Here is a 27,999-nt window from a genome sequence, read left to right as displayed (position 1 = left end):
TTCTAATTTAAAGAGAATGAATAAAATCACATAACTTTGAACCGGGTTAAAAAGTAAAAAAAAGATTGTTTTTAGCGGTAATTTCATATCTCCAAAACGAAAATGGTATAATATTAAACAAGTTTGATAAACGCTAAACGCCACTTTAGTCTCGAGTTTCACTTGGCACGAACGATCAGTTAATAAACGTAATATGTAGTCAGCAACTGGCAAAAAGATAACAGCGCGGTAAAAACTTCTCCAAGTATCTGTTCAACAATGGACGCTAACAATAAGATGATGATTCTTAAAGGTGCACAGGTAATTTTAATATAGATTGACTTTACAGCTCTCTGACATTTCATCCACATCCCTCAGTATATATTGCATCCAAATATGCTTAACTCTCAAGCTCTAGCTTCAAGAGGAATTTGTGAAGTAAACTACAAAGATTCCCTTACATTTACCATTTTTCTGTAGTGTGGATTCATTTTTAATTCTTTTTCTCTCAGCTTGTGAAGGGTTATTGCCCGCATTACTTGCGAACCTCTCCCTATTCTAAAAAAGCTAATTTTGCACCGAGCGTGCCGAAAGTGTCACTTTAAGAGGTCAGCTTTGTAACGAATTGTCGCGAACCGCATTTTCATTTATTAAGCCTTCGCTGTGCTGCGTTCTGCTCGTGCCAAAACAAACCCGTCGTTAAAGTGACTTTTATTAAACTTATTGTGTAATATATACTATTTAATATTATCGTTTTTTAAAGATTTTAAAATCTGCCACTTCTGAAAGATGAAGGCAAGGCCGCGTTGCTTTTGGTCCGTAAGTTTATATTACACTCCGCTTTAATTTCGCTGCAGCGGCCTGAATATAAATTCTTATTAAAAAAATTACAATGCCGTGCAAGCAATTAAATTTTTTAGTTTGACGGTGATCAGTTGGCTAAATTACTGGTGCATATCACGTTGAAATCCCAGAAAGCGTTTGTAACTAATATTAGAAGAGAGCAACGAGTGACGGTGGGCGCGCTCCGAGAGTATGGCAGGCCCGTGCCTCACCACACACGAAGCTTGGACGGCTACATCGCAGACCACCCAACGAGCGTTGGCGACCACGGCACAAGGGGCGATCCAAACAGATTCATCGTCGGCCGCCACCGCGCCGCCCCTCAAGGAAACGATAGTGACATTGTAATCAGCGCGCAGATTATTGAATGGAAGGGTCTTCCGGGCAATCAGCAGTGGCCTGTCGCAAATGTGTGTGAAATACGATGCACCCACACCACGGCCTTAAACTTTTTATCATCGCGGTTGGATTCAACATCATTTTTCTTACAATATTCCTAATTATTTCTCCTGCTGATGATAACTACTATATTATTTTAGTCCAGTCATTAATTCACAACTTAATTTAATTATATCGAATAGGCACAGGCAATGTGTTAATCTTCTCAGTGTTGATTTCAACGATATTTTGTTTCCGAATGTAGGATAGATGTAGATGTTTTGATTTTGTTTTTAAACTTGACCGCCCTTCGGCGTCTTTGAACATTGTAGACGAATTTTCTCTGATATTTTTTTAATAAATAAAATTTATATAATGTTAAAAATAAACACCCTTAAAATAATAGGTAATTTCTTTTTTTTAAATATTTAATTTCGCCTGAGTCGTTTTTTGCTATCCATTAATAAAAATATGTTGTAATTTCCCACAATAAAATATATCAATAAAATTTAACTGCACCAGGAACAGATTTTTGATTTGAGATGTAAGGACCAAATAAAGTTTCAAACACCATCGACAACCGAATAGGCTTGTTAGTGGCATATCGCAATATCTTATGGACACACATTAATATCAAAACAATTCAAAAAATCGTTTCAAAAATTTCACAATTCCAAAAATCAAAATGGGTCGTCACCCCCAAACAAGAACATACGACGTTTGTAGTAAGTTCAAAGAACAACAACACGAGTCCACTCGTAGCAGATGCGGTACCTAAGTAGTGTATTTATTTTGTAACTTTTAGTTGGTCCGAAGTAAGTAAGTTTTTTAAGACGAAAATCATAGGAAACAATAAATTGGTTTAATGGGAAAGTTGTGCATTTGTCTTACTCAACCGTTTTAAGGTTGGTAAAATTGATGCGCCTGAGGCGGCTGTGATACTTTGGGAAAGGTCTTCTGCTCATGTTTCTACATTTCACATACTAACCTGGACTTCGCGCAACTTTCTTTCGAAACAGCGATCTCCACACACTTTCGGACGATTTAACGGAATCTGGGTATATTAAAAAAATGCCGTAAAAATGCCGCCATCAAACTGAAAACTATGGAATCCATTGCCAGCGACCATGTTGGTTGTTAAATGCCAAAGGCCACTATTTAAAATCGAGATTTTAAATCTCGTGCATGCGAGTGTCGAATGGACCTCATTTTTTTTAATAGTTGCTTCTATAACTAGTAGCTATATGGTTAAAAGTGAGCAGCCGCATATTGCTTGACCTTCCAACTGTTTTTTCGTATGGGCTCAAAAGGTAGGTTGAAGATATTCTATATATCTGGTACACTCACATAGAGAATATAGATATAGAGGCTCTGCCTCTGCCAATAATATGGGAACTTATGAAGCAACAAAAATTTTTGAGAAGATGCATTCAATATTCAACGATCAACATGACCATTTACAGATCGTCAATAAGTTTGGATGTGGCATTTTTACGGCACTATTTTTTTAAAATATTCCTAGATTTCTCTTAAACGGGTTAAACGCTGTGAATAAAGAAAATGCCGGAAAATCATTTTCTTTTGTATGAAAACATCAAGTAGTGGGGCTACTATATTATCAAGTAACTATATGGGTACACCAGATACAGTAAAGGGAGAAAAACAAAAATTTTCACCATATTTTCTTTATTATAAATCTCAATAAATATTAAATATATTGTCACCATGTTTCACTTTCATTTCTCTCTTGAACGACATATTGAACTTGTTTATGTACTATCAAGATAAATGAAAAATAAAAAAAATCATATTTTGCATAGGATCCAAAATTTTCACTAAACCTATCATTTGCAAATTAAATGAACTGTCAACTGTGAAACAATAACCTTAACCTTACTTTGCAACATATTATATGTATATTATGCGGTAAACGGCATTTGACTCACGAGTTTATTTGACACGAGCGGAGCGCGTGTTTAAGAAACGAAATTTACCGAACGTGTTGCATACTATACTTTTTCTACGACCGTTAGTTTTTGGGTACATTTTCACAAAACAACACGAATACATTCACTGACATGAACGTCAGAATTGACAAACGTCAAAATTCAAGGCGTGGGAAATATCTCCGAAAACATCTGATTGCTCCCAAACTCGTACGGTAAAATCCCGCAAATGTCTAATGTGGCTCGGATCCGTGGGAAACGAAACTGACATGGTAAAGTGACGCTTTCCGCACGCTAGATCAGTGTGTAATTAGGCATTTTACAGGCGGGAGTAGGAAATAGGATATTATGCAACAAGTGCGTTAAACGGCATTTGACTCACGAGCTTATTTGACACGAGCGGAGCGAATGTTTAATAAACCAGTGAGTTAAAAAGTCTACCGAACGTGTTGCATACTATACTTTTTTAACGAACGTTAGTCTTTGAGTATATTTTCGCAAAACAAGAATACATTCACGGACATAATCGTCAGAATTGACAAACGTCAAAATTCAAAGCTGGGAAATATCTCCGAAAATATTTGATTTCTCCCAAAACCCCTGCGGTAAAATCCCGAAAATGTCCGAAGTGGTTCGGAACCGTGGGATACGAAAATGGCATAGTAAAGTGAAGCTTCACGCACGCTAAATCGGTGTGTAATTAAGTATTTTACACACGTAAAAAAAATATTTTTGCAAAATATTATGCATTTAACTTATTTACTTAACTTTCATGATAATATCAACGATTCAGAAGGAAAACCGTTCCAAAGAATTTAGACTTACATACAAAATCTTATCTCTGATCACATATTTTGTTGGTAATATCTTCATTTAGAACCATCCAATCAAATTATACCTTATGTTGCAGATGGATAAATAACACAAACAAAACTAATGTTCCATTAACAAATCTTTTATTTACTTAATAGCAAAAGGCATTTTTAAAATAAATCCATGTCCTGCGAGCAACCAATATCCAGAAAATCATCATCATAAGTCTTTAACCTCCCTCTAGTATTTTCCATACTATTGTCAGTAGAATGGCTATCATTTACTAAAGAAGTAATTTGACCCGATCCCATTCCATCTCCACTCTCCTGATGATCTGTCTCAGGGCTTGGAGGTGGATTCGTGCAATTTCCTTCATCCAAAGCGTCAAGGTTTGTTTTTGGATTTGGATTCTTACTGGCTAATAATTCAGCGTGGGTAAGGAGGTCTGGCAAGAGTTTTGATTTGGCTGAAATAATTTTTAAAGTTATTTCTCCATTTATAGTTGTTTTGAGTATTTCATTTTTATATTTAATGAAGACTTTAACTGAAAAGCAATACCTACCAACATTGTTAAATTTACAGTATTATTGTATTAGCATAAAATAAAATGGACATAAACTTATTATTTTGAATATTTATATTTTCGAATTATTTTATTCCTTTTACCTGCTTCATCTTTAAACTTCTGTTGCCTTTTCTTTCGCTTCTCCTTAAGCATTTCTTTGAACTTTTGTCGATCTTCTTCAAAAATTTTTTGTTTCTGTTCTGGTGTAATATGATAATCATTTCTAACAAGGTATAAAAATAAACCACCTGGTGTTCTTCTTCTTGTTTGATTCTAAAAGTGGGGGTTGGTTATTATTACCTGTTCAAGTGTTATTGAAAATTGTTATATACTTACCATTATCAACATGCCGCCTTCTTTTTCTATTCTTCTGGTTTCTTCAAATAATTCAAAAGTTTTCTCCTTCCCCATGGCATCCAAAATTTTTACTAAAAATAATGGTTTGTACATTATATGAAATATCACAACAGATCTATCTGGAAATTATCTGATTTACTCGACCAGTCATTTTTAAGATAATATGAGGCTAAGAGGGAAACAACATTCAAAAATATGGAACTTACATACAAGATCCTCTCGTTCTTCACATAATTTGTTGGCTATGTCTTTGGCAATATCTTCATTTATACAATTTATATCCACATTTAAATCAGGAATAATTCTTGGTTTACCCTTTAAGTTTCTTTCCTTATTGGTCGGTTTATCTTTAAATTTAAAAGCTGAATTTTTTCTATCATCTCTTGTTCGTTTATTGCCCTGTCTTTGATCAATTTGTTCATAATATTTTCTTGCTAAACTGTAATCATAAGATTCAACATTACGAGATCTATCCTTGTATGTAACATCGCAACTGTTGAAAGTTTCAGCTAAAATGAAAATGTATCATGTAATTGTAAATTGTAAATTGAGTAAAATAAAAATGTTACGCGAATTAAATTACCCAACACATCCTCTTGCATTCGAGTACTCCATATGTCATATTTCTTGTGTTTAGTGGATCGGGGAAGAACTTTAGGTTGCAATTTAACTCTTTTTGGCTTTTTAACTATTTGCGTTCTACTATCCAAATCACTGTCGCTATTGCTTGATGCAGATTCTTCTTCGCTGTCACTATAAGAAATGTTATTCACAGGAGGAAACCTCTGAGAAACTTCTTGTGCATAATTTTCTGGACGTGGAAGAGGTCTGTACTCACAGTCTTCATTTAGATTATCTTCAATCTGCGAATGCATGTAATAGAAAGTAAATTTTCCAATTTAATTTCAATTTGTTCTACCTCTCCTTCTTCTAGAGCAACTTCTTCTTCCATAATTTATTTGGATTAAAGGCTTTATCAAGAATAATGAAGTAAATGATTTTAACTGGATCCGTTAGATTCACCAATATTTGTGGAACGATTTTAAGAACCGTAGAATTCAAAATTGAGTATTCTGCAATTGTTATTATTAATGGTTAAAAACCTCTTTGCGGGCATTTTAAATGTCATTCGCATCATTTTGTAATACGTCTAACTGTTGCCTATTGTATTGTCAAGGCAAATTGCTTAAAACCATTTGGCCATCAATTTTGGTTTACTTTTTCTTTGAATTCACCATCTCTTTGAAATTAGGTACCTCCCATGGACGGGATTTTTTTCGTGAGCATTGCACGTGGCGTTTAACCTCCGTTCGCTCCCAACAGAATCCCTTGTAATCGTACCAAAAAAACTTGAAATCGGTTTCCACTGTCTGGATTTAGTGTTCAGTGAATGTTTTAAAGTGTGTAATCGTTGTCGGCCCCGCTGTTTCTTTCCGTCGATGCCCGTTGGTAGCCGGGTGGGCGCGGATGGTCCGCAGGGGTAGCGGGAGAGGCCGTGTTTGGTTATCAGTCAAGCTATGAACAAATATTGGTTGCAGTTTTTCTGTTAACTGTTGGTCTATGACCAAAAGAAAAAAATTCTTCGGCATTGGTCGATAATGGGCGAATGCCCATAGTATTACCCTAACTGTGAAAAGCAAAATGAAGTAGAACCTCGCAGGGATTATCAACATCAACAAGGGATACTTAGAGACTCGATGAGAAGGAGCAAAAGCAGTTTTTTTGTTTTTAAAGCAAAATCAATCTAAAAGTAGTATATAACGTCGACAAGTTACAATTCGTAAATGACAAAATAGCTCCTCCACGAAAGTTGGTAATGGACCTTTTGTTATTTTGCTCTAGACTCGTCAATCCCGGGTAACACGTGGTGAATATATAAAAAAAAGCTTTCTATGAGAGGATCTTTAAAAGTTTTCTGCACAAATTAATCCAAATTGCTATCTTCTTTTTCAATTGATGGGAAAGTAATATAGCCATTAAAATATAATTGTTTTTGGTTCATTGTGCCTGGAACTTATAAGAAAAAGAAGAAGAAATTCACCTGACATAATTGGACGTGTTTACTAATGTCACAGCTTAATGTTATGGAAAACATCCTTTATTGTGATCGCACCGATCAGAAATTTGGAGCACGTTTTAAACTCATATCCAACTTGCGGTTGTCATTATTAATTTAAGGCTGTAACAATCGCGTTTGTAAAAATGACGGTAATAGAGGGATCCCTAAGCAAATGGACAAATGTTATGAAAGGATGGCAGTACAGATGGTTTGTTTTGGACGACAATTCGGGATTACTGTCCTATTACACAGTAAGTAGCTTTTTTCCTTTATTTTAGTTTTACTTTATTATTATTATTACAATATAAAAATATGTTAGTGTTAAAATATTATACTTATTTAACCTAGACAGCTTTGCCCAGAAAACCTGTATGCGTCAAACCCAAAATTAATTAATTTATGAAATTATCAATTTGATTAAAATTAGAAAATTAAATTAAATCAATAGAAAAATTACTCATACAGGGCACACATGATGGAGTTATCCTAGATATAGTTTTTGGCTTCTCTGGAAAATATCTTAATACATAGGAAGCAAATTTTAAAATTTTGTTTCGAAATTAAGTAGTTTTTACCCATTAATAGTTTGATTACTTTTAGTTAAAATAACCTTTCTGTGAGTATAAGCCATAGTTTGATAGTTATGCTTGTTTTTTTAGCATAGCATAGCATAGAATCGGTGCAAGTTTTTTTGGAAAGAAATTCTACTAACATAAAATTTATAAGTTTTTATCGACCAAGTATTTCATACCATTATTTTACTTAATCCTTAATCGGTGTTGCGAAAGTGTTAATATTTGATGTATTTTATAGTTTTCGAAATATTGCCGCTTAATTTTTTTTACTTGGGCTGTTCCAAAAAGTATGATAGAAGGGAAGTGCGCGTATACTGTTACGAATGCCATCTAATATTTGTGTCCAAGTACTAAAGTACTGTCATGGCGGTTTAAAGTAATGGACTTTATTTATATTTTAATAAAAGAAATTTTTAAACTATTTCGACGTAATTTTTTTTTTTCACATTTTCCATTCCATTTTCATGACTGGGCACAATCACTAGAGACGTTGAAACTTGTGTACACTTTTTAACATTGCCGCTAATGGGACTCTATCTTATACTATTTGGGCTGCTCTTAACATTCAGTTAATTTGTGTTGTTTTGTGTTTAATAGTTGTCAACGTATATAGTTGAAATTTATATTTGTACAGTGTTTTCAGTTTAATTTTTATTCTTAATTTTTTTAACATTACTCAATAAATTTGTTCAACAGGCAGATATGGTAAGTTAATAGAGTAAAATTGTAAAACTTGAAATGAAATTTATATCTAGGAAACTGTGAAATTTAGATATAGAATATTATACACGAAATATGTCGAGGATTTTCTGGGAATCCAAAAAAGCAGTAAATAAATGGTGTTCCTTTTTTTCAAAGAAACTTCCACAGGCTATTGTAATACTATTTATAGATCTTCTGGATTCCTTCTGCATCGGTTGTTTATAAATCAAACTTGCTGCTGTTTCGCCAATCATCCTGTTGGTTTCAGAGCTAAACTGAAACTCAGAAGGAAGAATCAGTTCTTGCAAAATGTACCAACTTTGTCCTTGCCCCACGTATTATCCCAGTAGAGGAAATTTCAAATGTCAAGTCTATCCTAAACAAACTGCCATCTCGCGAAAGCAGAATGCAATACTCTCAAATCTCCAAAATCTAATCCCGACATCATAAAAAAGCAGTTAAAGGAAATGTTGTGGTGGTCATGAACACAAGTGAATATCAGGAAAAAATTCAAGATATTCTTACATACGGTTTCTATAGCCAACTTTAAAAAGATCGTACGTCATCTATGGAATGCATCTTAAAATCTGTTATTAAGGCTTCTTCTCGTGAAAAGTCTGTCACCCCTCATGACTCTAAAATTCCTCGTCTCTACGGAATCCCTAAGATTCACAAACCAGGATTACCCCTTCGACCTATTGTCAGCACCATTGATTGTTCAACATATTCTCTAGCAAAATATCTAGCTTCCATATTAAAACCTTTTACAGGAAAAAACACATTACAGTAGTTCTACGCCATATTCTGGCTCGCTTCGACGTAGAATCCTCCTTTACTGAAGTCGTACACCTAAAACTTTCAACATTATTTCGGATATATTAAAATCTGAAAATCTTAAATTTTTCTTGACACGGTCAAATTTAACAACATATGTCGGGGACAGCTATGGGTTCTCGATTATAACCACTCATTCCGAATATATTTGTATTGTGCCTTTGAGAGGAGGACCCTCGACACCTTCCATCTAAAACCAAAATTATGGAAACTCTACGTTGATGATACTTTTGTTATTTGGCTTTATGGTCAAGAGTCCCTCCGAGAGTTTCTTAGCCATTTAAACTCTATACACCCTAACATACGTTTTATCATTCAATTAGAAACTAATAACAATCTCTCATTCTTAAATATTCTTATTAATAGAAAATTAGACCTAATACTGAGTTATTCTGTATACAGTAAACCTACGCACACAGACCGATACCTTAATGCATTGTTACATCAACTGGCCCAATAATTATCGGTTGTTGTCAACTCTGTCTACAGAGCCGTAAAACTGCGGCAAAGAATACACTGGAGAGACCGGACTAAAAATATCAACTAGGCTCGCAGAATATGAAAGAGCCTTAAAACTACGACAAATAAACTCAGTTGCCGAACACAATCGCGAAATCGGACATTAAATCCTATTCGATAAAACTAAAATTCTTGTATGTAATCAATTCTTTTACCAAAGAAAAATCCGAGAATCTATAGACTCAGGTCTTTACCTTTCACCAATATGGAGTCAGTCATCTGTGACGATGGATGTTCATGTTCCTCCTTTAGCTCCGCCCCCTTCAAACAATATATAAGCATGTACAGAGTACAATGCGAGCCAGTTTCAGTTTAACTCTGAAGGACCCAACAAGATCATTGGCGAAACGTCCGCAAGTTTGATTTATAGACAACCGACTCTGCAGGAATCCAGAAGATTTGTAAATAGTAAAGGGTGTTGCTTTTAAAATCAGAAATTGTACACCCGCTTCCTGTGTATATTCGGATGTGTCGACATCTTGAAAATATTTTAGCAGAATTGCCATCGCCAATATTAGTTTAATTCCAAATTTTGAAATTTTTGCTACTTTTAATTTTCTCATAACAGGTGGGCGAGGTGTCCAAAAACATCTTTAATGTTTACAAAGTATTTTCCATTCTCAAATCCATGCTTTTTCAAGAAGAATCACCAAAACCTAATGTGTCCTCTGCATAGGAAATTCTTCTATATATAAATTAAGCAATTAATATTTTGAATAACTTGGGCTAAGTACCAGCTAAAAACAGCCCCACGCTGAGGTACAGTAGGTTCAGTTGCAATATTTTAACTCTTTATTTATGCTATTAATAAAGAAGTAAACCAGAAACTGAACTGGTGCCTGAGGTTTTGTAGACGAATAATAATTCACACGTTTCTAATGTCATTTCAAGAAAGGAATCAGTTCATTCTCCAAAATCTATGTTCCAAAACAATAAAATATACGTTGTATATTGCGGTGTTTCATAAAAAGGGAATGAAAAACTACCAAATACTTTTTAAGCACTTTATTAGTAGCCACATTTTGAAATGTCACAACATTTTTACAATTTACAAATAATCTTTTATTTTCTACAAATTATTTACATCAAATTCTATGAAATGTACATGTCATTGTTTGATTTTTTGTATGTGATTTTTCGTGTAACTTTGATGATAAAAGTCATAAAACATCTTGAAGAGGAGAACTATGTTCGGCAAATAAAGCAGTAGGAATGATTTTGGAACATTACAACTTGGAAGAAGAGCTAGCAGGGAATGCAGTATCAGGATGCAAAACTGAACCTGAAATAAAAAAAATATTCTGTGTTTAAATGAATGAAATTGTTCCAGAAGAATAAACAGATTGGACAAACTATATTGGGGTTACCTACATACATAACAGACTCACTATTGAGATTTATTATAAGCTAAAAATGCCATTTTCCGCTTATGCGCAAATGAGTTCATCAAATTTACCTTCCGGTTCACTGCCTTAACGTGAAGAAACTTATCTACAGTAAGACTTACCATTTGTGCAACGGTCATTCGAGGTTTCCATGGAACTAACGCTTTTTGCCATTCTGTACCTAACGACGCCAGATAATAGTATGTGTACATCATTACGTGAATGCTTGAGTTAATTATTATTGGAAATGATGCCATGCCACCTATATAGAACAATACAGTATTATTCTATCACTTTCACAACGAATTGATTTATTTAAGTGTATTACCTCCGACAAATTTACATGCAATCCATGCCAGAGTCATTGTCGATGCGTGGTGGTAGACATGTAATGGACTAACTTGGTTATACTTTTTCCTCAAAACAAAAAATACGGTCTCGATTAATTCGATGACTTTCAAGAAGTATGTCCAATGAAACACATTCAACAATTGTACTGCATATTTATCGTTGGAGTAGTCGACAGGTTGACACCCCAAACTTAGTCGTCCTTGCACCCATCCCGAATTTAATGTCTGAAAACATGAAAATTGGTCATGCGAAACAGACTTTATTAAGATTTAATTTCATGTTGAAATATTATGATGAATATCAAAAAAGTCTGTCATTTCTTACCGGAGAGAAAAAAATCTATACATATATCTAGAATTTTCTTATTTCTTTGGTTAGAACAAACTGTCAACCATGTTGATTGTTGAACGCCGCAGGTCTGACTGCATATTCGATCTGCCTTTGCATTATTTTCTGATGTTAGTTTGGGCAAGCCCTTCTCATAACTAGTAGCTATGTGATTATATCCAATAGTAACTCCTTGAGACTTAAGTTTCAAATATTTTATAAATATTGAAAATAAATATATGTTCTGTTTCCGGTATCTAAATTAAATTTTCCATTTTTCGATGAGTCTCTTTTGTAATTGTGTGTGTTAAATATCTATAATAAAAAGGCAATTTCTATCCCGTTGTGGCATATTAAAATTAGTAGTAGCACATGCTAACCTAGAGTTTTTAATTAAGTGCCTTATAATTTAGAATCGACTTTTAAATTAAAGCTTTAAATCTTAAGAAAGGTCATCCTAAGCATCTCGCCCAACACTGCCTTCTCTTTCTCTATTCATCGTAAGCATTTCCTGGCACTCTTTAGTGTGGAATATACATATAAAAAAAATTAAATTGCTAGTTAAATGAGGACGACTGAACTATGCAGTCGGAGAATGACCCTTCTTGTCAATGCTCAGTAACTCGTTAGAAGAATATTTTCAGTTGTAACGGTATCGATACAACGCAACGTTAATGCAGTTTTTACATTGATGATGCAATTATATATGCATGAATGAATTGCAAATTAAATCATGGACCAGTAATTGAATCGCTAGCCTTTGTATTAAAGGTTAGTGACGTCTAAATAGGAATGTTTGTAGAAGCAGAGTTCAAAGATTAACTAAAACAATTATTTGATTCCAAAATTATACTACTTACCAAATAAATTAATACTACGCAAGCTACGATTTGGAATAAATTATACACTCTGATAACAGCTTTTAGTTTATACGGTTTCCTATTTTTCATATACGTGGGTAAAAATACGTAAACGGAGAGTAGGTACAAAGCTATTATGGTTAACGTCGGCCAAAAATTTTCCATGAAAGTCCAGTTTCGTACTCTAGGATCTGTAAATAATAACAAAGTTAGTTAATCCACCTTCAAAGGCGCTCTGTATAGTTCATTTGTTATGAACATTTTGTCGTGATATTTCTTTCCTGATTGTATGTATGACATTTGCTTCCAAGCATGTGTTTAGGAAAATAAACGTATTAATCAACTTTTAACCTTTTTAATTATTCTCAGAGTCAGATCACTGTCTCCCGTATTTTTCGAGCAAAGTAGAAACTCTTCTGGAAAAGAAGTTCAAAGCCATTGGGAAACGAAACATTTATAATCGTTTACATACATATATGTTGCATATATATATGTCTGTTATGGGTAATTCGCAAAAATCGTCCTTGTGCAAAATATCTAGGTATTCTGGAAACTGACGAATTTATCGGGCATTATGCAAAATCACTACTATTTTGAGTAATCTGCAAATTGGACATGCCGAATGTCTGATGCGTTAGTCGATCTGCGGATTAAAGATATTTTTTTCCACATTGTGTAGGACGGTTTGTGAATCATAGTGGCGAGGGGAACGAAAGAAATATTTTTGGAGAAGTTAAATTCATTATGCAGTCATAAGAACCCCAGCAATGTGCTTTTATCATATTCTGAGAGTGCAATTCGTCTATAACAAATACTAGATGGCGTTAAATGTTTGACTGTAATCCATTGTTGCCAAATTGAACCTTCACCTGTCGCCTATTATTTTATCAACTCAACAAGACAATAACAGAAACTCACCAATACTAACCAAATAGTTGCTTCTTTCTACACAGAAATATTTGGTTAGTTTCTATTGTTCTGTTGTTTAGTTGACTTCACACCGACTAAAGGGGCGGTATGTATAATTTTAGATTAGGTTTATATTTGCGTTTGTGTCAAGCACGTTTTACATTATTTCAGTATTTGTATGTATTTGTTATGTTTATTTTTACGTTGCGATTCAATTTGTTAACAGTTCTGCTAATGAATCGAAAATTTTGTTTAGATTTAAGAAAAATATATGTAAAAATGGCTTTTTATTTATCATCAAGTTATCTAGCCAAACACAACACCTTTAATCCTCAGATTGACTAACGCATCAGACATTTGATAGATTGCTTAAAACGGTGACGTCAATTTGCAGTTTGCCCAAAATAGTAAATTGATCAGTTTGTAGAATACCTAAACTTTTCGCACACTGACTGGATTTTGTACATTCTCGATAACATGCATTCTGTAATGTCGGGAATTATTTAATCCAACGTTTTCTTTAGTGTACTAAGAAATTTCTGTTCATAAGACACACAAAACAATTATTGACCGTATTGGTCGATCCTTTCAGTGCTAGTTCCAGTTCCAAATCCAAACAATTAGCACCTAGAGCAAAATAATGTGCTTTTTAACAAACAATTCGGATTTTATATAGTACCTAAATGCCACATTTTGGAATATACCTACGTAGGAAGCACTTTGTAATCTTCGATTCTCGAGGAGAAACTTTTACCATTGGGACGCAAATAAATGTTTTTGCAGGTTCTGGATGATGTGCCTCAAGATTCGAGCATTTCGATACATTTATTTGACTTTGTTTACTAGACGACTTCTGAGGGTTATCCCAATTTCTTCGTTATATGTTACATAGAAATTTTTTGGATTACCTTTAAAATTATTTATTTGAAGATTCATTTTAGTTCAAATATTCCAACAAATATTAAAAATGAATAATGTGTATTAAAGCAAAATTTACAATTAACAAAAGTTTTACGCTCTGACCGTAGTTATAGTAAGATCATGCGATGCAAAATATATTTTTAGTATAGTTGGATAAATAATAAAGTACGACTGTCGCAATTGTCACTGGCAGAATTTTGAAACCAGTGCTAAGAATCTAAAGTTGTGAAGGAGTTTCAGCTACTTTTCTGACATCGTATTTCGTATTCTCTTTAAAAATGTGATTGAATTGAATGTTATTCTGAATATCCAAATTCTGATATCGTTGATTTCATATTAGTGCTAATGACGCCTGGGATATCATTCTTTCAGTTATTAAAAATTCACCCTAAATTTGTTTGAACTTTTTTGCAAGTTATATATCAGTATGAAAAGAACATATGGACAGTTTTTATTTTTGCTAAGCAGCAATTAAAACCAAGAATCGACGAGTGTGAGTTTGAAATAATATGTATTAATACACTTTGTACTTAATAAAATTGTAGTCGAGCTTTCCGACTTACCAGATTTTTCGTCAACAAAATCGTAGACATATTGTAGTACGGTTGTCATTTTTGATATCCTAATACCCAAAGTATTTAAACTAACTAAAATTTCATTTCAAAATGTGGTAGCGTCTCGAATGACACCCTAAATACAACTAAAGGGCTTAAAATCTATTAGTCCAAAGTTGTTTAAAATATGACTTTCATTATGTAAATTATTTCCTCAAATGTCAAAGGGCAATGCTTGTTTGTTAATAAAATTTTTTAGAGACATTACCTATTCAATTACGTCTATCTATCTGTGGTTACACGTCTTGACGTTTGAAAAAATACGTTGTGGTGAAACAATGTTTAAAATCTAATGGCCACCTCATTGCCCCTAAAACATCCTTAGCCATTACTACACTATCAGAGGCTATAGATTGTACTTTTGGATAAACTTTTGAACTCCATTAACTCATGGTTTGGGGCATATTATTATTTGTATTAGTATTATTGCAAAATACATCACCTCTACGCCTTTTCTATAAGCCACGAAATAAGAGAAAAGAGTTATATGAAAATATCTGCTATTCCAATTGCCAATTGTAGCCGTATCAAGCGAACCACCTTGCACATTGGCAACTCTATAAAGTTGGCTGAATACTTTCAAACAGGGTTTATAATTATAATTGGTCTATAATACAAACGAACGGGTCCTCTTAGTCTTGACCGGAATAGAACAGAAAACCAATCTTACTCTTCTATTCTGATTCTATTGAAAACCGGTGGAATTTTATTCCATTCTCTTAAGTTTTTTAAGGAAGGAACTAAGAAAATGACAATTTCTTCTGACAGTTCTTTCTTTTCAAATATAAAGTTTAGGAGGATAATAATAATTTATTGTTATATTGTTGTATCCTGCGTAATGTTGACGACGCTGAAAAATTATTTGGTATAAAATATTTTATAAAATTTTACAAGAGATAAAAGTGATGGGAATCTTTGAACTTTCCTTGTTCATTTATATCAATGTAAATCTTTAACTGGTTTAAAATTTATTCGTTCGTTCTTCTTTGTGTCCATGATATGCGCAGCATCTTTCGGCAGCAACACATTTTAAAAGCATCGACAGCACGTTTGTCTGTTTTCTTGAGTGTGTGTACAGCGCTCCGATGCATAAAGGAAAACTGAGAGTTCCAAGGTTTTGACGAGTCTCATCTTTGTAGACAGAGCTATGTCTCGACTCTTTCAGATCCTGCTCAGAATAGCAATAGCTTTTTTGGCAACCGCTGACCGCTTTTTGATTTCCTCCGTGCACCCTCCTGAATTCGTTATGAGAGGGCCAATATACACGAACTGATTAACGACATCTATTCCATTTGTTTTGTCGATTTTACTTTACTTTTTATAAGTAAAGTTCTTAAATCGTCACAATTACTTACAGTTTTCAGCAAAAAAAGTGAATATGGAGCATCTAAATCAAACTCAGAGAAATGAAATTTTAATTTTTATTGGATATGGAGACCAAACGAGAATTCCAGAAGAAGTTTGTAATTTGTTTAACGCAAAATATCCAGAAAGAACCATTACAAGATCCACAGCGAGTAAAATTACCAGAAAATTTATAGAAACGGGACCTGCCAAAGAAATTATTTTAATTGGTGTTAAAAATATCCACCATTAACTTTTTGACAATAAACTAATCGGTTTAAAAACCCTTCCAAAACATTACTCACGATATGTATTTTTATTAATTTGTCTTATTTCTTATATAATTCTATATTTTCAAACTTCCATCTTTTGTGGTTTCCTTATAGACTTTTCATTTTAAATCTTCCCATAGGGAAAAATCCAGTGGAGTAATATCTCGAGATCTTGCAGGCCATACTATTCATCCCCTTCTAATAATCCACTGTTCGGGAAATTCCGTATTTAAATATTCACGTACTTCTGGAGCAAAATGGGGCGGAGCACTATACTGATGCAGCTAAACCTGTTTATCTGACATATCAAGCTGATTTGGATTTGGGAAAGCAACAGCGAGAGTAGCAATCAAGTCAAGTCAAGAGATTTTAATCGAAGAAATAAGTTCCAATAATTGGTGTTATTCAAATCTCTGCCCAAACATTATTTTTTTTGTGGATGTTGTGTATGATTTTTTCTCATCGATCGGGAATTATTTAAAATCCAATACCTAAAATTTTGTTTATTGAACTTACCATTTAAACAAAACGTGGCTTCATCACTAAACAGTATCTGATGATGAAAAAATGGGTTTAAGTTAGTTGCACATTCCCATCATAGTTTCACAAAACTGGAGTCTGCGGTTGGGATCACCTTCGGTTCAGCTCCTCTAGTTACGTAATCTTGTACGCATGATACTGTTCTTCTTTTAATACGCTTAAAGCCAATTCAGAAGATGCACGAAAGCGGTTCATCGTCAACTTCTAATAAAATGTTTGTGTTCTCCTTAGTTTTGCACGATCTCGCCGTAGACCATCTTTTTTACTCCCCGTGGATCTTGTAATGGGTCTTTCCGGAACTTGTAGAGTTCTCGTTTTGTCTCCATATTCAATAAAAATTAAAATTTCAATTCTCTAGGTTTCATTTCGAGGGACATTCACTTTCTTTATTGACAGAAATGAAATTGTGGTAATTTAAGAACTGTAATGGTACTAGCTAATTACATTTCAAAAATAAGTTTCTCTTTTTTGACCCACTCCGTATATTTTAAATTATAATGATGGTCGTGTTCAAGATTTTTTCTTGAAATTCAATAACTGAGTTTTAAATAAATTTGTTCCATATTTTAGCCGTTCATTATACGGCTGGATTCATAGTACGATTCTTAAAGAACTTTTTTTGAAAGTTTGAGCAGTGTCGCCATAAAAGAAAGCCTAAAATAGCTCCACATTCTGCAGAGAGTGTGACCAAATTAGAAGACCAATTAGAAGATAGCTCAACATTTTAATGTAATGAGAACAATCGTTTTTCCGTTATTAAAAGGCGGAGATAAGAAGAAAGAAAAGAAAGGAAAAAGGGACCTGGCGGACAAACATTTATTTCAGTTCAAGAAGTTCAGACGTTCCATAGGATCGTCGAGGATGACCCTTTCCAAAACGTGTCCACTTTGTGATATCTCAAGTGCCGAACTGCGGCAAAAAAGACCGAACTCACTCCCCAACAGAAGCAAGTACGGCTTATTTTTGCTTTTCACTATCAAGCCCAAGAACAGCAATTTTGGGATAGAGTCATATTTTCCAATGAACATATTATCCAGTCTTCCAGAAACTATAAAATCAAAGTGTACAGACCAGACAACAAGCATTTCAACCCTCGATTTGTCGGTACAGAGTTGGACGCCATTTCAGTGTAAATGTATTCTAGTAAATGTATGCTAGAGGTGTTTTGGATTGCGGGAAGATTTGTTGGTGAAATTGATGCCGAAATAATGCAGAACGTTATGGTGCCCAGTGTGGAACAGCCTTTCCCGGAAAATAATTATATTTTCCAACAAGACAACTGTTCTGTCCACACTGCAAACATCGTTACACAATGGCTCTAAAATGTCAACATTCAAACCTTCCCATGGCCAAGTAACGATCCTGATATCAACCCAATTAAAAACATATGGGGATAATGGTAAAATGACTGTATAAACCTCAAAATAGCCAGGAGCTATGGCAAGGTATTCAGGAAGTATGGGAAGATTCGTCACTTGAAGAAAACTTTATAACTCCTTTCATGACAATGATCTTCAAGCTGTGATTGATCCTAATGGAGATTGCTCAAAATATTAAATTTGTTCCACGTATTTCTTCTTGTCCTGTTTATGTTAAAATGTTGGACTGCTGCTGATAATAAATTTGTTACAATTCTTATAAAAAATAAACTTAATCATTTTAAAGTTGTTTATTTAAAAGTTAAAAATTATCTTTTTATTTTTGAAATAAATAAAAGTTGAGTCTGTTTAGTCTAGAAGTTTTTTAGTAATAAAACAACTAACGATAAACGATAAAATTTCTTAACAGATTTACCAAAGAGGAAGTCTCTTATGACTTACAATCATTTGCTGTTCAAATAAACAATAAATGCTGATTAATGCAAGAGTTGTCAGCAATAAAAATAGATTTAATAATACATTTTATTGTAAGAGATGGATACACTTTTCTTGTAGTTATGAAGTGACTCACAGAATGACAAAGCAATAGAGATACGCGCTCTTACGCCTTTAGTTGAAACGGATGAAACCTGAGTTTAGATCGCATATTTGGTGTCAAATTAAACTTTGTTTTGTGAAGATGTGATGATAGCTTGATGATGTATATACTGCTCAAAATGTAAAGTATAATATTTAAGCCTTATCAGTTTTTTTATGAAAGCTGTACATAGAAAATATTAAATATCTCAACAACGGCCAAATAGGAAATAAATCTATAATCAAAAATGTCGCCAACTTGAGGATATTTTATCCCGATGGTCTCACCAGTTTTTTATAGCTTCAGTTGCTTAAAAACATATTCGATATTTTTATTGAACCCTTCAGTTTTTTATTTGCATTTTCCAGTTTAGATCAATTTCTAATAGATCTTAGAGTTTGAGGATTTCTTTCGGACCTGCTGTTTCACAATGATAAGTCTTTCTCGTTTCTTATAGTCAAAAGAAAAAATGATGCGTGGTGTTCGGAGGGGATGCGTCAGATTGAAAAATGCAATTATCGGTATAGACAGTGAAGATGATAGCACTTTCACTATTACAGTAGATCACAAGACATTTCATTTTCAAGCCAGAGACGCCGAAGAAAGACAAAAATGGGTTCATGCATTAGAGGACACCATTATTAGGCATGGTCATAGTGTAAGCAACAATCATAAAATTCTTTTCCGTATTTTATCTAATAGTATTTCTGTAAACATTTTCGGCCTCTTTTAGCGATGGGATTTGCATCACGCAAGTTCCAATATAAAAGACTTGGATTATAGAGTCTCCGAAGCTGATGGTTATTTGCAGCTGATGATAGAGCAAACAAAAGTAAGTTACATTCGCTTGTGACCTATCAATATTTGTTCCCCTGGGTGTGATGGTGTTTGTATATATTTTTGTCCAACAATTAAATTAATTAAAATCATTAAATATTATGTAATTTTTGTCAGTTATCTCAGTTTATTCATAGACAATATTTAAAAATTTATGAATGTCACAATTTAGTAAGGATACTTAGAGTATATATTTAATTATTATTAATATTTATATATTATTAATATTATATTTAATTATATCTTATTATTCCTTTTGATGTTTGTTAAATGCAATTATTTCACCGACTGCGAGCGACACGCGTTAATCTGCAATATATTGCTTTCCATCAGTTAGTATTCCAATTTTAAATTCCGCAAAAAACTACGCAGTTGCAAAAAAAAGCGAAATGTGATCTGGTCGGAACGTTGGTAGCACTGCGAATCCTTTTTACGGAATTTTGAAAACTGATGAAAAGCAATATTATGTAAAATAGATTAATAGTAATAACAATAGTAATTTCGAAACTATGTATCACACACCAATGGTCATATACAGGGTGGATTATAATAAAGTCGCCAAACAGCAATTCTAGATTAAAGTTGTGAAAGTTTAAAAAACTGTTGTACCTTTCAATAAACATCAAAGGAACGGTTTACAATAAAAAAGTAATGACATGAAATAATGAGATTGTAGCGTGTAATTAAAGTTATCTACATATGATAAACTAGAATGTAAATTTATCCTCCATGCCTATTAAAAATCCCAGAATACAAGTTTTCATGTTGGGGACGGAGGATGTCTCGGTTGGTAAGGCGTTAGACCTGCCAACTCGACTTGCCGGAGGCTGTGGGTTCGATTCTCATCAGCCTTGGGTGTACTTGTGTTGGTCCGACTATAACGACTGGCCAAAATTGGCTAATTTACTCGTTGCTATATGGAAAAACCTGGGCAGCCGTCTAAGTAAAGACGCGAGCTCATTTTATTACGAAAAAAAAAAGTTTTCATGTCCATATGTCAAAAGCAACAAGAAAATAATAAAAGTTTAATACCCAGCAACTCAACATTAATGAACCTATGATTGGCGCATTACTCCCTATCCTGTATGTCATTCAATTTAGTTGAATAATATAATAAAATGTTGTTTTGCAAACATGTTTTTCTCGTATAACTTACAGTTTCCGAAAAAAGACATTCCTTATGTTTTCAGAAATTGGAAGAACGAATCCAAATTTTAAGTGACTCGGAAGATAAAATGAAGTGCGAAGTAATATTAGAACATGCGAACGTAAGTTCATTAAAAATCTTAGGCGCTCACCTTTTTTCACCTGTGACTCTTTTCAGGTCATGTTGGATAACATAAAACATTCAATAGTTCTTCTTCAAATAGCCAAGGTGTGTTCTTGGGTATAAACCTATAAACAACATCAATTAATATTTCTATTACAGAATACAGCTCACCCAATAAATGGCGTGTACCATCATCAGAGACCTGGGACATCTAACAGCGTTTCTTCAGCTCGTAGTGGTAAGTTGGTTCAAATCAAGCATATATATAGTATGGTCTCAGTGAATCTTCCTTTCCTTCCCATATTTCATTGCTAGATTTGATATTTTTCGTAAATTGTTTTTTTACAAAATTGTTGTATTTCAATTTTAATACATTTTTTCTGATCGATATGGTTCAAAACCCAAAAGAAGTTTTTTTTATGTTAACATGTGATGCATTAACAACCAGTATTTTTTTCATAATTAAATTGTATTATTTTTTAAAATATATTTTAAGGTCTCACTGAAGTTATGCCCGGCGAAAACGTACAGCAGGGTATTGAGTTAGGTTCTGAATGCATCGAAAGTAATCATAGACATCTTTTATCATTTGGTGAGTTTTCAGTAGAAATCTTGTCTTTTCCACGAGATAGAAATATTCTCATCAATGTTTTCATAACTCGGTTAAAATAATTTCTGTAATAAAATATTTATATTGTATGAATTTTATTTGTTTTATTTTAAGCTCCAGTTGCTTCACTCATTGTGCCAGATACTTCTTACTCAAGTTCAGAAGGTGAAGAAGACTTCTTTGATGCTAATGATGCTCCTTTTGGCGGAAACCAAGTGCCTACTCCAACGTAAGTGCTAAGTACGAACCCGGAAAGTTGCAGTTTTCACAAAGATTTCCTACATCCTCATAAAAAATCGTAACACTAACTTAAAGTTTCATAACTTATTTAGATTTTGGTATTTGGGAAGCATTGGACATTAACTCTCCTTCGATACTTTTCGTCCTGGATGTGCTAGTGGCAGTCAAGACCATGGAAGATTTTTTGATGTAGAACTTAATGACGTAGTCAGATTTTCTCCAGTTTTTTGCTATAAACTACAAAACAAATTGTGTAATCTAAGTAGATAGAAATATCAAATCTAAAACCAGATAGACCAGGATTTGAAAAGGTTGTTGTCTATAACTGTAACATTGGAACTAAAACTCAAATAATAAATCATCTTTCGAAAAGTTACATTTTGCAACTGACTGAAATATGGCAGAAAAACTGAAACTTTGGAGTTTTAATTTGATTATCACCTTTTTTTATTTCTTTTTTTAATTGTTTATTATTGGCCGTTCATTTCTTATTAGTAACATTTAATTAATTAATATAAATTGTTCAACACTGATCTCTAATTAATATTTTTACAATTTTTATTATTTACTGACTTTTGTACTACATTGTGGGCATTGCCATAATAAAATGAAATCAGTATAATTTCCTGAACAAGAGTAAACATGATCTTTTGAAGTATGTAAATAAATAATAAATCGTGGAGTATATTTTTATATTTTATTCACCTCAGATTTAACAAATTCAATAAGTTTGATTTTTTGAATTGAATTGTATTATATTTTCAAATGCGTTCAGTAAATATGTAAAATTTCAGTAACACAGTATTACTCATTTCAATTTTTTTTTGAAGGCTCAGGCTGTTTATTGTTGAAAGTGGGTCCTGATTTCTTTTTCCAGCAGCCTAAGATCATTTGGACGCGACAGTCATACCTCAGTGCCAATAATTCCTAAAACAGTACCACCAAACAAAAACAGAACAAAATCTTTAGAAAATTACGCGAATAAGGAAGGTCTAGATTATGATGGTAAGTATGCGTTATGATTTGTTGGAGGACTTGATATTTACGTATTCTGCAGCACTCTACGAGGATGATGATGAACCAGACGTGGAAATGGAAAGTCACGGTTCAGTCATCAGACATCTACTTTCCCAAGTAAAAATTGGAATGGATTTAACAAAAGTTATATTACCTACGTTCATATTGGAGAAAAGATCATTGTTGGAGATGTACGCAGATTTTTTTGCACATCCTGATTTGTTCGTTGCGTAAGTATACAAACTGCAATCTTTAATATATAAAAATTTTTGGTTTAAATAAATGAAATATGTTATTTATATTCTAAATTTTTTTAAGTCAGTGGTCATATTTTTTTAAATATTTTTTTTAGTATTACTGACGCCAGAGATCCAAGAGATAGGATGGTAAGCGTACTTAAATGGTATCTATCTTCATATCACGCTGGCAGGAAAAGTGCTGTAGCCAAAAAACCATATAATCCAATCCTAGGTGAAATATTTCGTTGTCATTGGAATTTACCGCACTCCAGCCCAACAGAACAATGCGTGCCTGATGGACCTGTGCCATGGTGCAACGGAAATCAAACGACTTTTGTTGCCGAACAAGTATCGCATCATCCGCCCAGTAAGCGATTTCCACAGCAAATTATAATGAAGTTGTTATATTGATTCACTCACTTTTTTTTACGTCGAGGCGTTCTGTCTTAAAAAAATAAAAACCATCTTCACGTCTTGTGAAATCGCTATGATTCTTAGGGAAAAAAGGGGAGGGATCGAATTTACGCTAAATTAAGTGGGGTATACTGAGCAAAATTTTTGTTTGCACCTAAAGCGTCATTTTTTTTCTTCAATTCAAAATAGAAGTTTTAATGTAAGAACAGGCTTATTGATGTTCGTCGCAAAGCCAGTCTTCTTTTTCAGGTGCCTGTTGGTTTCGAATATTAGCGATCATTCTGGTTATATTGACCTTGTGCTTAAATTCTTCGTCTTCCAGGTGCTCTCTAACCATAAACTTTTCCTTGGAGTATTTCTTTGAGAAGGTGGTATTTGCTGTCGTTTCGCATTATATGGCCTAGGTACTCAAGTTCTCTCTTTATAGTACTTATCACTTCCTTTTTTTTGTTCATTCTCTAATCCGTTGCTACCCTGTCCACCCATGAGATCCTCAGAATTTTTCGGTACAGCCACGTTTCAAATGCTTTCATAGTGGTGTCGAGAAAACGTAGCATCTTAACGAGTCTGATTTTAATGTTTAGATCTAGATTGTGGCTTTTAAAAAGTTTTGGAATTTTGATAAAGGCTTGCCTTGCTTTCTCTATTCGGCACTTAATCTTTTGAGAGATCCCATTGTTCATTAATTGTCGTTCCCAGATAAGTGAACTTAGGAACCTGTTTCACTGATCTCTCACTAATAAACAGTTTTGGATATTTTGTTTAGTTATTATCATGAACTTGGTTTTACTTATGTTCATGCTTAGGCCATATTGGTCACTGGCGTCGTTTATCCTGTTCACTAACTCTTGCAAGCCATTCAAGCTATCAGCGAATACAGCAGTGTCGTCTGCATATCGAAATGTTGTTAATAAATTCTCCTTCGGTAGAATTCCATTGTCGATATTGGCCAAGGCTGTAGTAGTACAAGTTGAAGATCAAAAGAGAAAGAATACATCCCTGTCTAACGCCAAGTTGTTTAGCAATGGCATTGATTTGCTTATCTGTATTAGATTTTATGAGAGCTGTTTGATTCCAGTATAAGTTTCCTATGATTTCAATATCCTTGTCATCCATTCCAGTATTTTTCAATACACTCTGTATATAAGTAAAATAAAATAAATTAATGTAAAAATTAAAATTAATGTAAGTAATTATATGAGATAATTTTTAATTTCAGTATCTGCATTGTATGCTGAACACTTCAACAAAAGAATAAGTTTTAATGCGCATGTTTATACTAAATCAAAATTCCTTGGATTATCAGTGTGTGTTTACAACATAGGACAGGGAGTCATATCAGTAAGTAAAATGTTTTGGAGTTGCTGATATTGAAATTATTTGTTGGTGTAAATTAGGCTCAAAGTGGTAAAATTTCTAAATAATGAAAAATAAATCATTTTTTGAAAAATTTTAAACAACTTGATTTAATAGTGAGTGTTAAAAACGTAGTAATTGCTCTGTATTTTGCATGCAGATCAATTTGATACATTTTCTTTTGACGTTACATCTTTTGAGCGCATTGGATTAAACCTTTTGATCAGTTTTATTTACCAGAGGTTAAAGGTTTTAGATTATAATGAAGAATACATAATAACATTCCCAAATGTTTATGGCCGATCGATTTTAACAACTCCATGGATCGAACTGGGGGGAAGTACGTCAATAAGCTGCCCACAAACAGGTTACCATTGTAATATAGAATTCATTACGAAACCATTTTATGGGAACAAAAAGCATAGAATAATGGCAGAAGTCTTGGATCCAGATAAGAAAACATTCCTCACCATCAATGGAGAATGGAACGGTGTAATGGAAGCGAAATGGAGTGATAAAGTAATTAAATCTTTCAAAATATTCTGAGATTACACGACGTCCAACTCGAAGTGTAATAGAATAAATATAATGTAAATGATTTTTGTACAAATTGTAGGAACCAGAAGTATTTATTGACGTAAACTTACTTGACATTATCAAGAAGCAAGTAAGACCTATCAGTCAGCAAGAAGATAATGAGTCTCGTAAGTTGTGGAAAGAAATAACTGCAGGTTTGCAATTCAACGAAATTGACAAAGCAACTAATGCTAAACAAGCGTTGGAAAACAAACAGAGGGATGAGGCAAAAGAAAGAAAAGAGGCGGGTCTAGAGTGGCAGACCAAGGTAGGCAATGATCGGTTTCGAAAATCTGATTTTCATTAAATCTCATTTCGCGAGTTACACGTAGTGTGAGCCTATAGGCAGGGCTTTTTTTAACCTCGTTCATAAAATGTAATAACCAAATTCAAGACTGTCATAGATATCAAATTTTTTTCATATCGGGTCATTTTTTAAATATAGAGTGTCAATGTTTTTAATAAAGTTTTGGGCCGCATATTTTCCGAATCTTTCTACTTTGGATTTTTTCATCGAATTTTATTTAAAATGTAATTATACCGAGGTGTTTATATTTCAAATTGAAAAACAATTTGAATTTGAGTATACCACCCAATTCACGCGGATTAACTGATTTTTATTTATTTAATTAGTAGATAATGGGGAAAACATGGTTAATTTGTGCAATGCAACTTCTACTTTGTTTGAATGAATTAATTAAAATATGGCCAACTACTATTGCAGTTAAGAATTTATGCCAGTAATCAAGTACTGACCAATACCATTTTTTTTATTCTGTAAGAATTCTGTACTTAATTCGGTACTCGTTTTCTTTACAGCTTTTCAAAAAATCTGGAGAAGATAATTGGCTTTATCTAAAGCCTCTTAAGGAGCGCCTTTCCAGCAATGCATCGAATAAACAAGAGGAATAAGTTTATAAATATTATATAATATATTGAGCCGAACCTTATTTTTTCGGGCAATTTAGTTAAACTGTGATATATTTTAAAAGCTTATATATTTTGCGCTCTGCATTAGACGTTATTTGATAAATCTGAGCTTTGGGAAATATGCCAACAAAAAGTTGTTTCTTAAATTTTATAAATCGTCTCAATTTTTAGTTGACTTTTGATGAAGTATACATGAAGTCAATATGACTATGTTACGCAGAAAACTATTAAATCACTTGAGGGTATCTGTATGAGGTATGGGTAGCTTTCTGAGTAATGTCTTTTGTCAACCGAAAAAAACTTTTATATACAATAATTTTTGTATATTAAGATTGCCATTGTAGGAAAGCATTTAAATGGCACAGGATACTTGGATCTAAGAAGTAATGTATGCACATTTTATTTGACATCTTATTTGACTGACACATTTCATGTATTTGAACTTGCATTCTTCACAAATTTGTTAAACTGGATTTGGTAACATTATGCTATTGAGAATTTCTAAAGTATGAGTTTCAAAGTGTTTAAAAGTATATGCCATTAAAGGTTCACAACGCTTCCTGAAACTATTCTGATTTTCACAAATGTTGTCACTTAATAGTGTATTACTTACAGAATCCTTATTTCTACAAATATTATATACACGCGCTTCAGTCAAGTGCAAAATTCTACTATTATCCCAATATTGAAACTAATATGCCCACTGGGATATATACTCTCCCTCATTCTTCGATGCACAGTGGTTTGGTGATCAATGGAGTTGATTAAAAAGTGCATGAACTTGAAGTTGCAGTCTCTCAGTGTTTTCATTCCCTGATCAAATTAACATCACATTGTAGCACCAGTCAGAGAGAACCTCAACCTAACAAATTAGTTCCATCTCGGTTCTTGGGACACTTTCATTCCAAAGCTTCGCAGTGTATAATTTACAAACGAGTTTGCTTTTGTAATTTTATTTTTACATGCGGGTATTAAAGTGTAGAGTACAAATATTATCCGCCTATTCTTGGCAAGTGTCTGTAGTAAAGTATGTGGTAAAATTTTTTTTGGACTCAATTCGGCCCGGAATAAGTTAAAATACAATATGGCAAAACAGCGTATGTTTCCCGTCTCTCGACATTTGCCGTATGGGACGGATAATATTTTTCAAGTTTTTTGAAGTTGCTATTGAGTTGAATTATTGTGAAAATAAGATACTGTATTTCCAATTTAATCATAATTATTTAACCTTATTCCTATGTTAGCTGTGTTAAATTTATAAAATCTGCGTTATGTAGCGTATTGTCGGTTATTTGTGGGAACATGATGGCTTGGTTAAAAAATATGCGGACAATGAAAGAAATTGTAATATATTGCTTTCAAGTATTGAAATAAAATTTTATCCAACAACAAGTTTTCCGATTTTTAAACGTTTTAAACGTAAATTAATTTATTAAATAAGATCAAGTTCTTTCAATTATT

At 33.3% G+C, this 27,999-nt stretch overlaps 4 protein-coding genes across 5 annotated transcripts; 2 read left to right on the top strand and 2 right to left on the bottom strand.

The window, feature by feature from the left end:
* Nucleotides 1-155: 155 nt before the first annotated feature.
* LOC132707733 (uncharacterized) lies at nucleotides 156-1,662 on the top strand. Of its 2 annotated transcripts, XM_060679674.1 has the most exons (3): nucleotides 156-292; nucleotides 743-798; nucleotides 900-1,662. In XM_060679674.1, the coding sequence occupies exons 2-3, from the start codon at nucleotides 769-771 to the stop codon at nucleotides 1,320-1,322; spliced, it is 453 nt and encodes a 150-aa protein (XP_060535657.1). In that variant the 5' UTR covers nucleotides 156-292; nucleotides 743-768; the 3' UTR covers nucleotides 1,323-1,662. The 2 variants fall into 2 exon arrangements, with proteins under 2 accessions (XP_060535657.1, XP_060535648.1); XM_060679665.1 differs by lacking the exon at nucleotides 743-798 and having other exon boundaries at nucleotides 163-300.
* Nucleotides 1,663-4,080: 2,418 nt separating this feature from the next.
* LOC132702559 (phosphorylated adapter RNA export protein) lies at nucleotides 4,081-6,132 on the bottom strand. Its single transcript, XM_060671277.1, has 6 exons — nucleotides 5,801-6,132; nucleotides 5,465-5,744; nucleotides 5,088-5,390; nucleotides 4,861-4,952; nucleotides 4,626-4,797; nucleotides 4,081-4,425 (listed from the first exon to the last, which is right to left on the bottom strand). The coding sequence occupies exons 1-6, from the start codon at nucleotides 5,831-5,833 to the stop codon at nucleotides 4,130-4,132; spliced, it is 1,176 nt and encodes a 391-aa protein (XP_060527260.1). The 5' UTR covers nucleotides 5,834-6,132; the 3' UTR covers nucleotides 4,081-4,129.
* Nucleotides 6,133-6,929: 797 nt separating this feature from the next.
* LOC132701729 (oxysterol-binding protein-related protein 9) lies at nucleotides 6,930-27,934 on the top strand. Its single transcript, XM_060669883.1, has 15 exons — nucleotides 6,930-7,191; nucleotides 19,507-19,707; nucleotides 19,783-19,881; nucleotides 21,077-21,154; nucleotides 21,211-21,261; nucleotides 21,316-21,394; nucleotides 21,653-21,748; nucleotides 21,881-21,995; nucleotides 22,884-23,011; nucleotides 23,064-23,253; nucleotides 23,376-23,629; nucleotides 24,896-25,017; nucleotides 25,282-25,551; nucleotides 25,649-25,876; nucleotides 26,428-27,934. Exons 1-15 carry the CDS (start codon nucleotides 7,084-7,086, stop codon nucleotides 26,518-26,520), a joined length of 2,112 nt encoding a protein of 703 aa, XP_060525866.1. The 5' UTR covers nucleotides 6,930-7,083; the 3' UTR covers nucleotides 26,521-27,934.
* LOC132702798 (elongation of very long chain fatty acids protein AAEL008004-like) lies at nucleotides 10,572-15,015 on the bottom strand. The gene is made up of 5 exons (XM_060671587.1): nucleotides 14,887-15,015; nucleotides 12,494-12,684; nucleotides 11,284-11,530; nucleotides 11,078-11,217; nucleotides 10,572-10,852 (listed from the first exon to the last, which is right to left on the bottom strand). Exons 1-5 carry the CDS (start codon nucleotides 14,933-14,935, stop codon nucleotides 10,679-10,681), a joined length of 801 nt encoding a protein of 266 aa, XP_060527570.1. The 5' UTR covers nucleotides 14,936-15,015; the 3' UTR covers nucleotides 10,572-10,678.
* Nucleotides 27,935-27,999: the final 65 nt, after the last annotated feature.

Source organism: Cylas formicarius, unplaced genomic scaffold, assembly GCF_029955315.1.
Source record: "Cylas formicarius isolate icCylForm1 unplaced genomic scaffold, icCylForm1.1 PGA_scaffold_10__41_contigs__length_53128322, whole genome shotgun sequence".
NCBI lineage: Eukaryota > Metazoa > Arthropoda > Insecta > Coleoptera > Brentidae > Cylas > Cylas formicarius.
Note: the sequence above shows the minus strand (reverse complement) of the source record. Positions and strands in the feature narration are given on the sequence as shown.

Coding starts and splice junctions, on each gene's coding strand:
- LOC132702559 (XM_060671277.1), bottom strand. CDS start 5,833: ATGGAAGAAGAAGTTGCTCTAGAAGAAGGAGAG. Junction 5,391..5,464: donor AATGCAAGAGGATGTGTTGG/GTAATTTAATTC, acceptor TTTTCATTTTAG/CTGAAACTTTCAACAGTTGC. Junction 4,953..5,087: donor AGAACGAGAGGATCTTGTAT/GTAAGTTCCATA, acceptor CATTATTTTTAG/TAAAAATTTTGGATGCCATG.
- LOC132702798 (XM_060671587.1), bottom strand. CDS start 14,935: ATGACAACCGTACTACAATATGTCTACGATTTTGTTGACGAAAAATCT. Junction 11,531..12,493: donor GCGTAGTATTAATTTATTTG/GTAAGTAGTATA, acceptor TCATGTTTTCAG/ACATTAAATTCGGGATGGGT. Junction 11,218..11,283: donor TGCATGTAAATTTGTCGGAG/GTAATACACTTA, acceptor TGTTCTATATAG/GTGGCATGGCATCATTTCCA.
- LOC132701729 (XM_060669883.1), top strand. CDS start 7,084: ATGACGGTAATAGAGGGATCCCTAAGCAAATGGACAAATGTTATGAAA. Junction 21,262..21,315: donor TTCTTCTTCAAATAGCCAAG/GTGTGTTCTTGG, acceptor TTTCTATTACAG/AATACAGCTCACCCAATAAA. Junction 23,630..24,895: donor AGTATCGCATCATCCGCCCA/GTAAGCGATTTC, acceptor TTTTAATTTCAG/TATCTGCATTGTATGCTGAA.
- LOC132707733 (XM_060679665.1), top strand. CDS start 259: ATGGACGCTAACAATAAGATGATGATTCTTAAAGGTGCACAG. Junction 301..899: donor TGATTCTTAAAGGTGCACAG/GTAATTTTAATA, acceptor TAAATTTTTTAG/TTTGACGGTGATCAGTTGGC.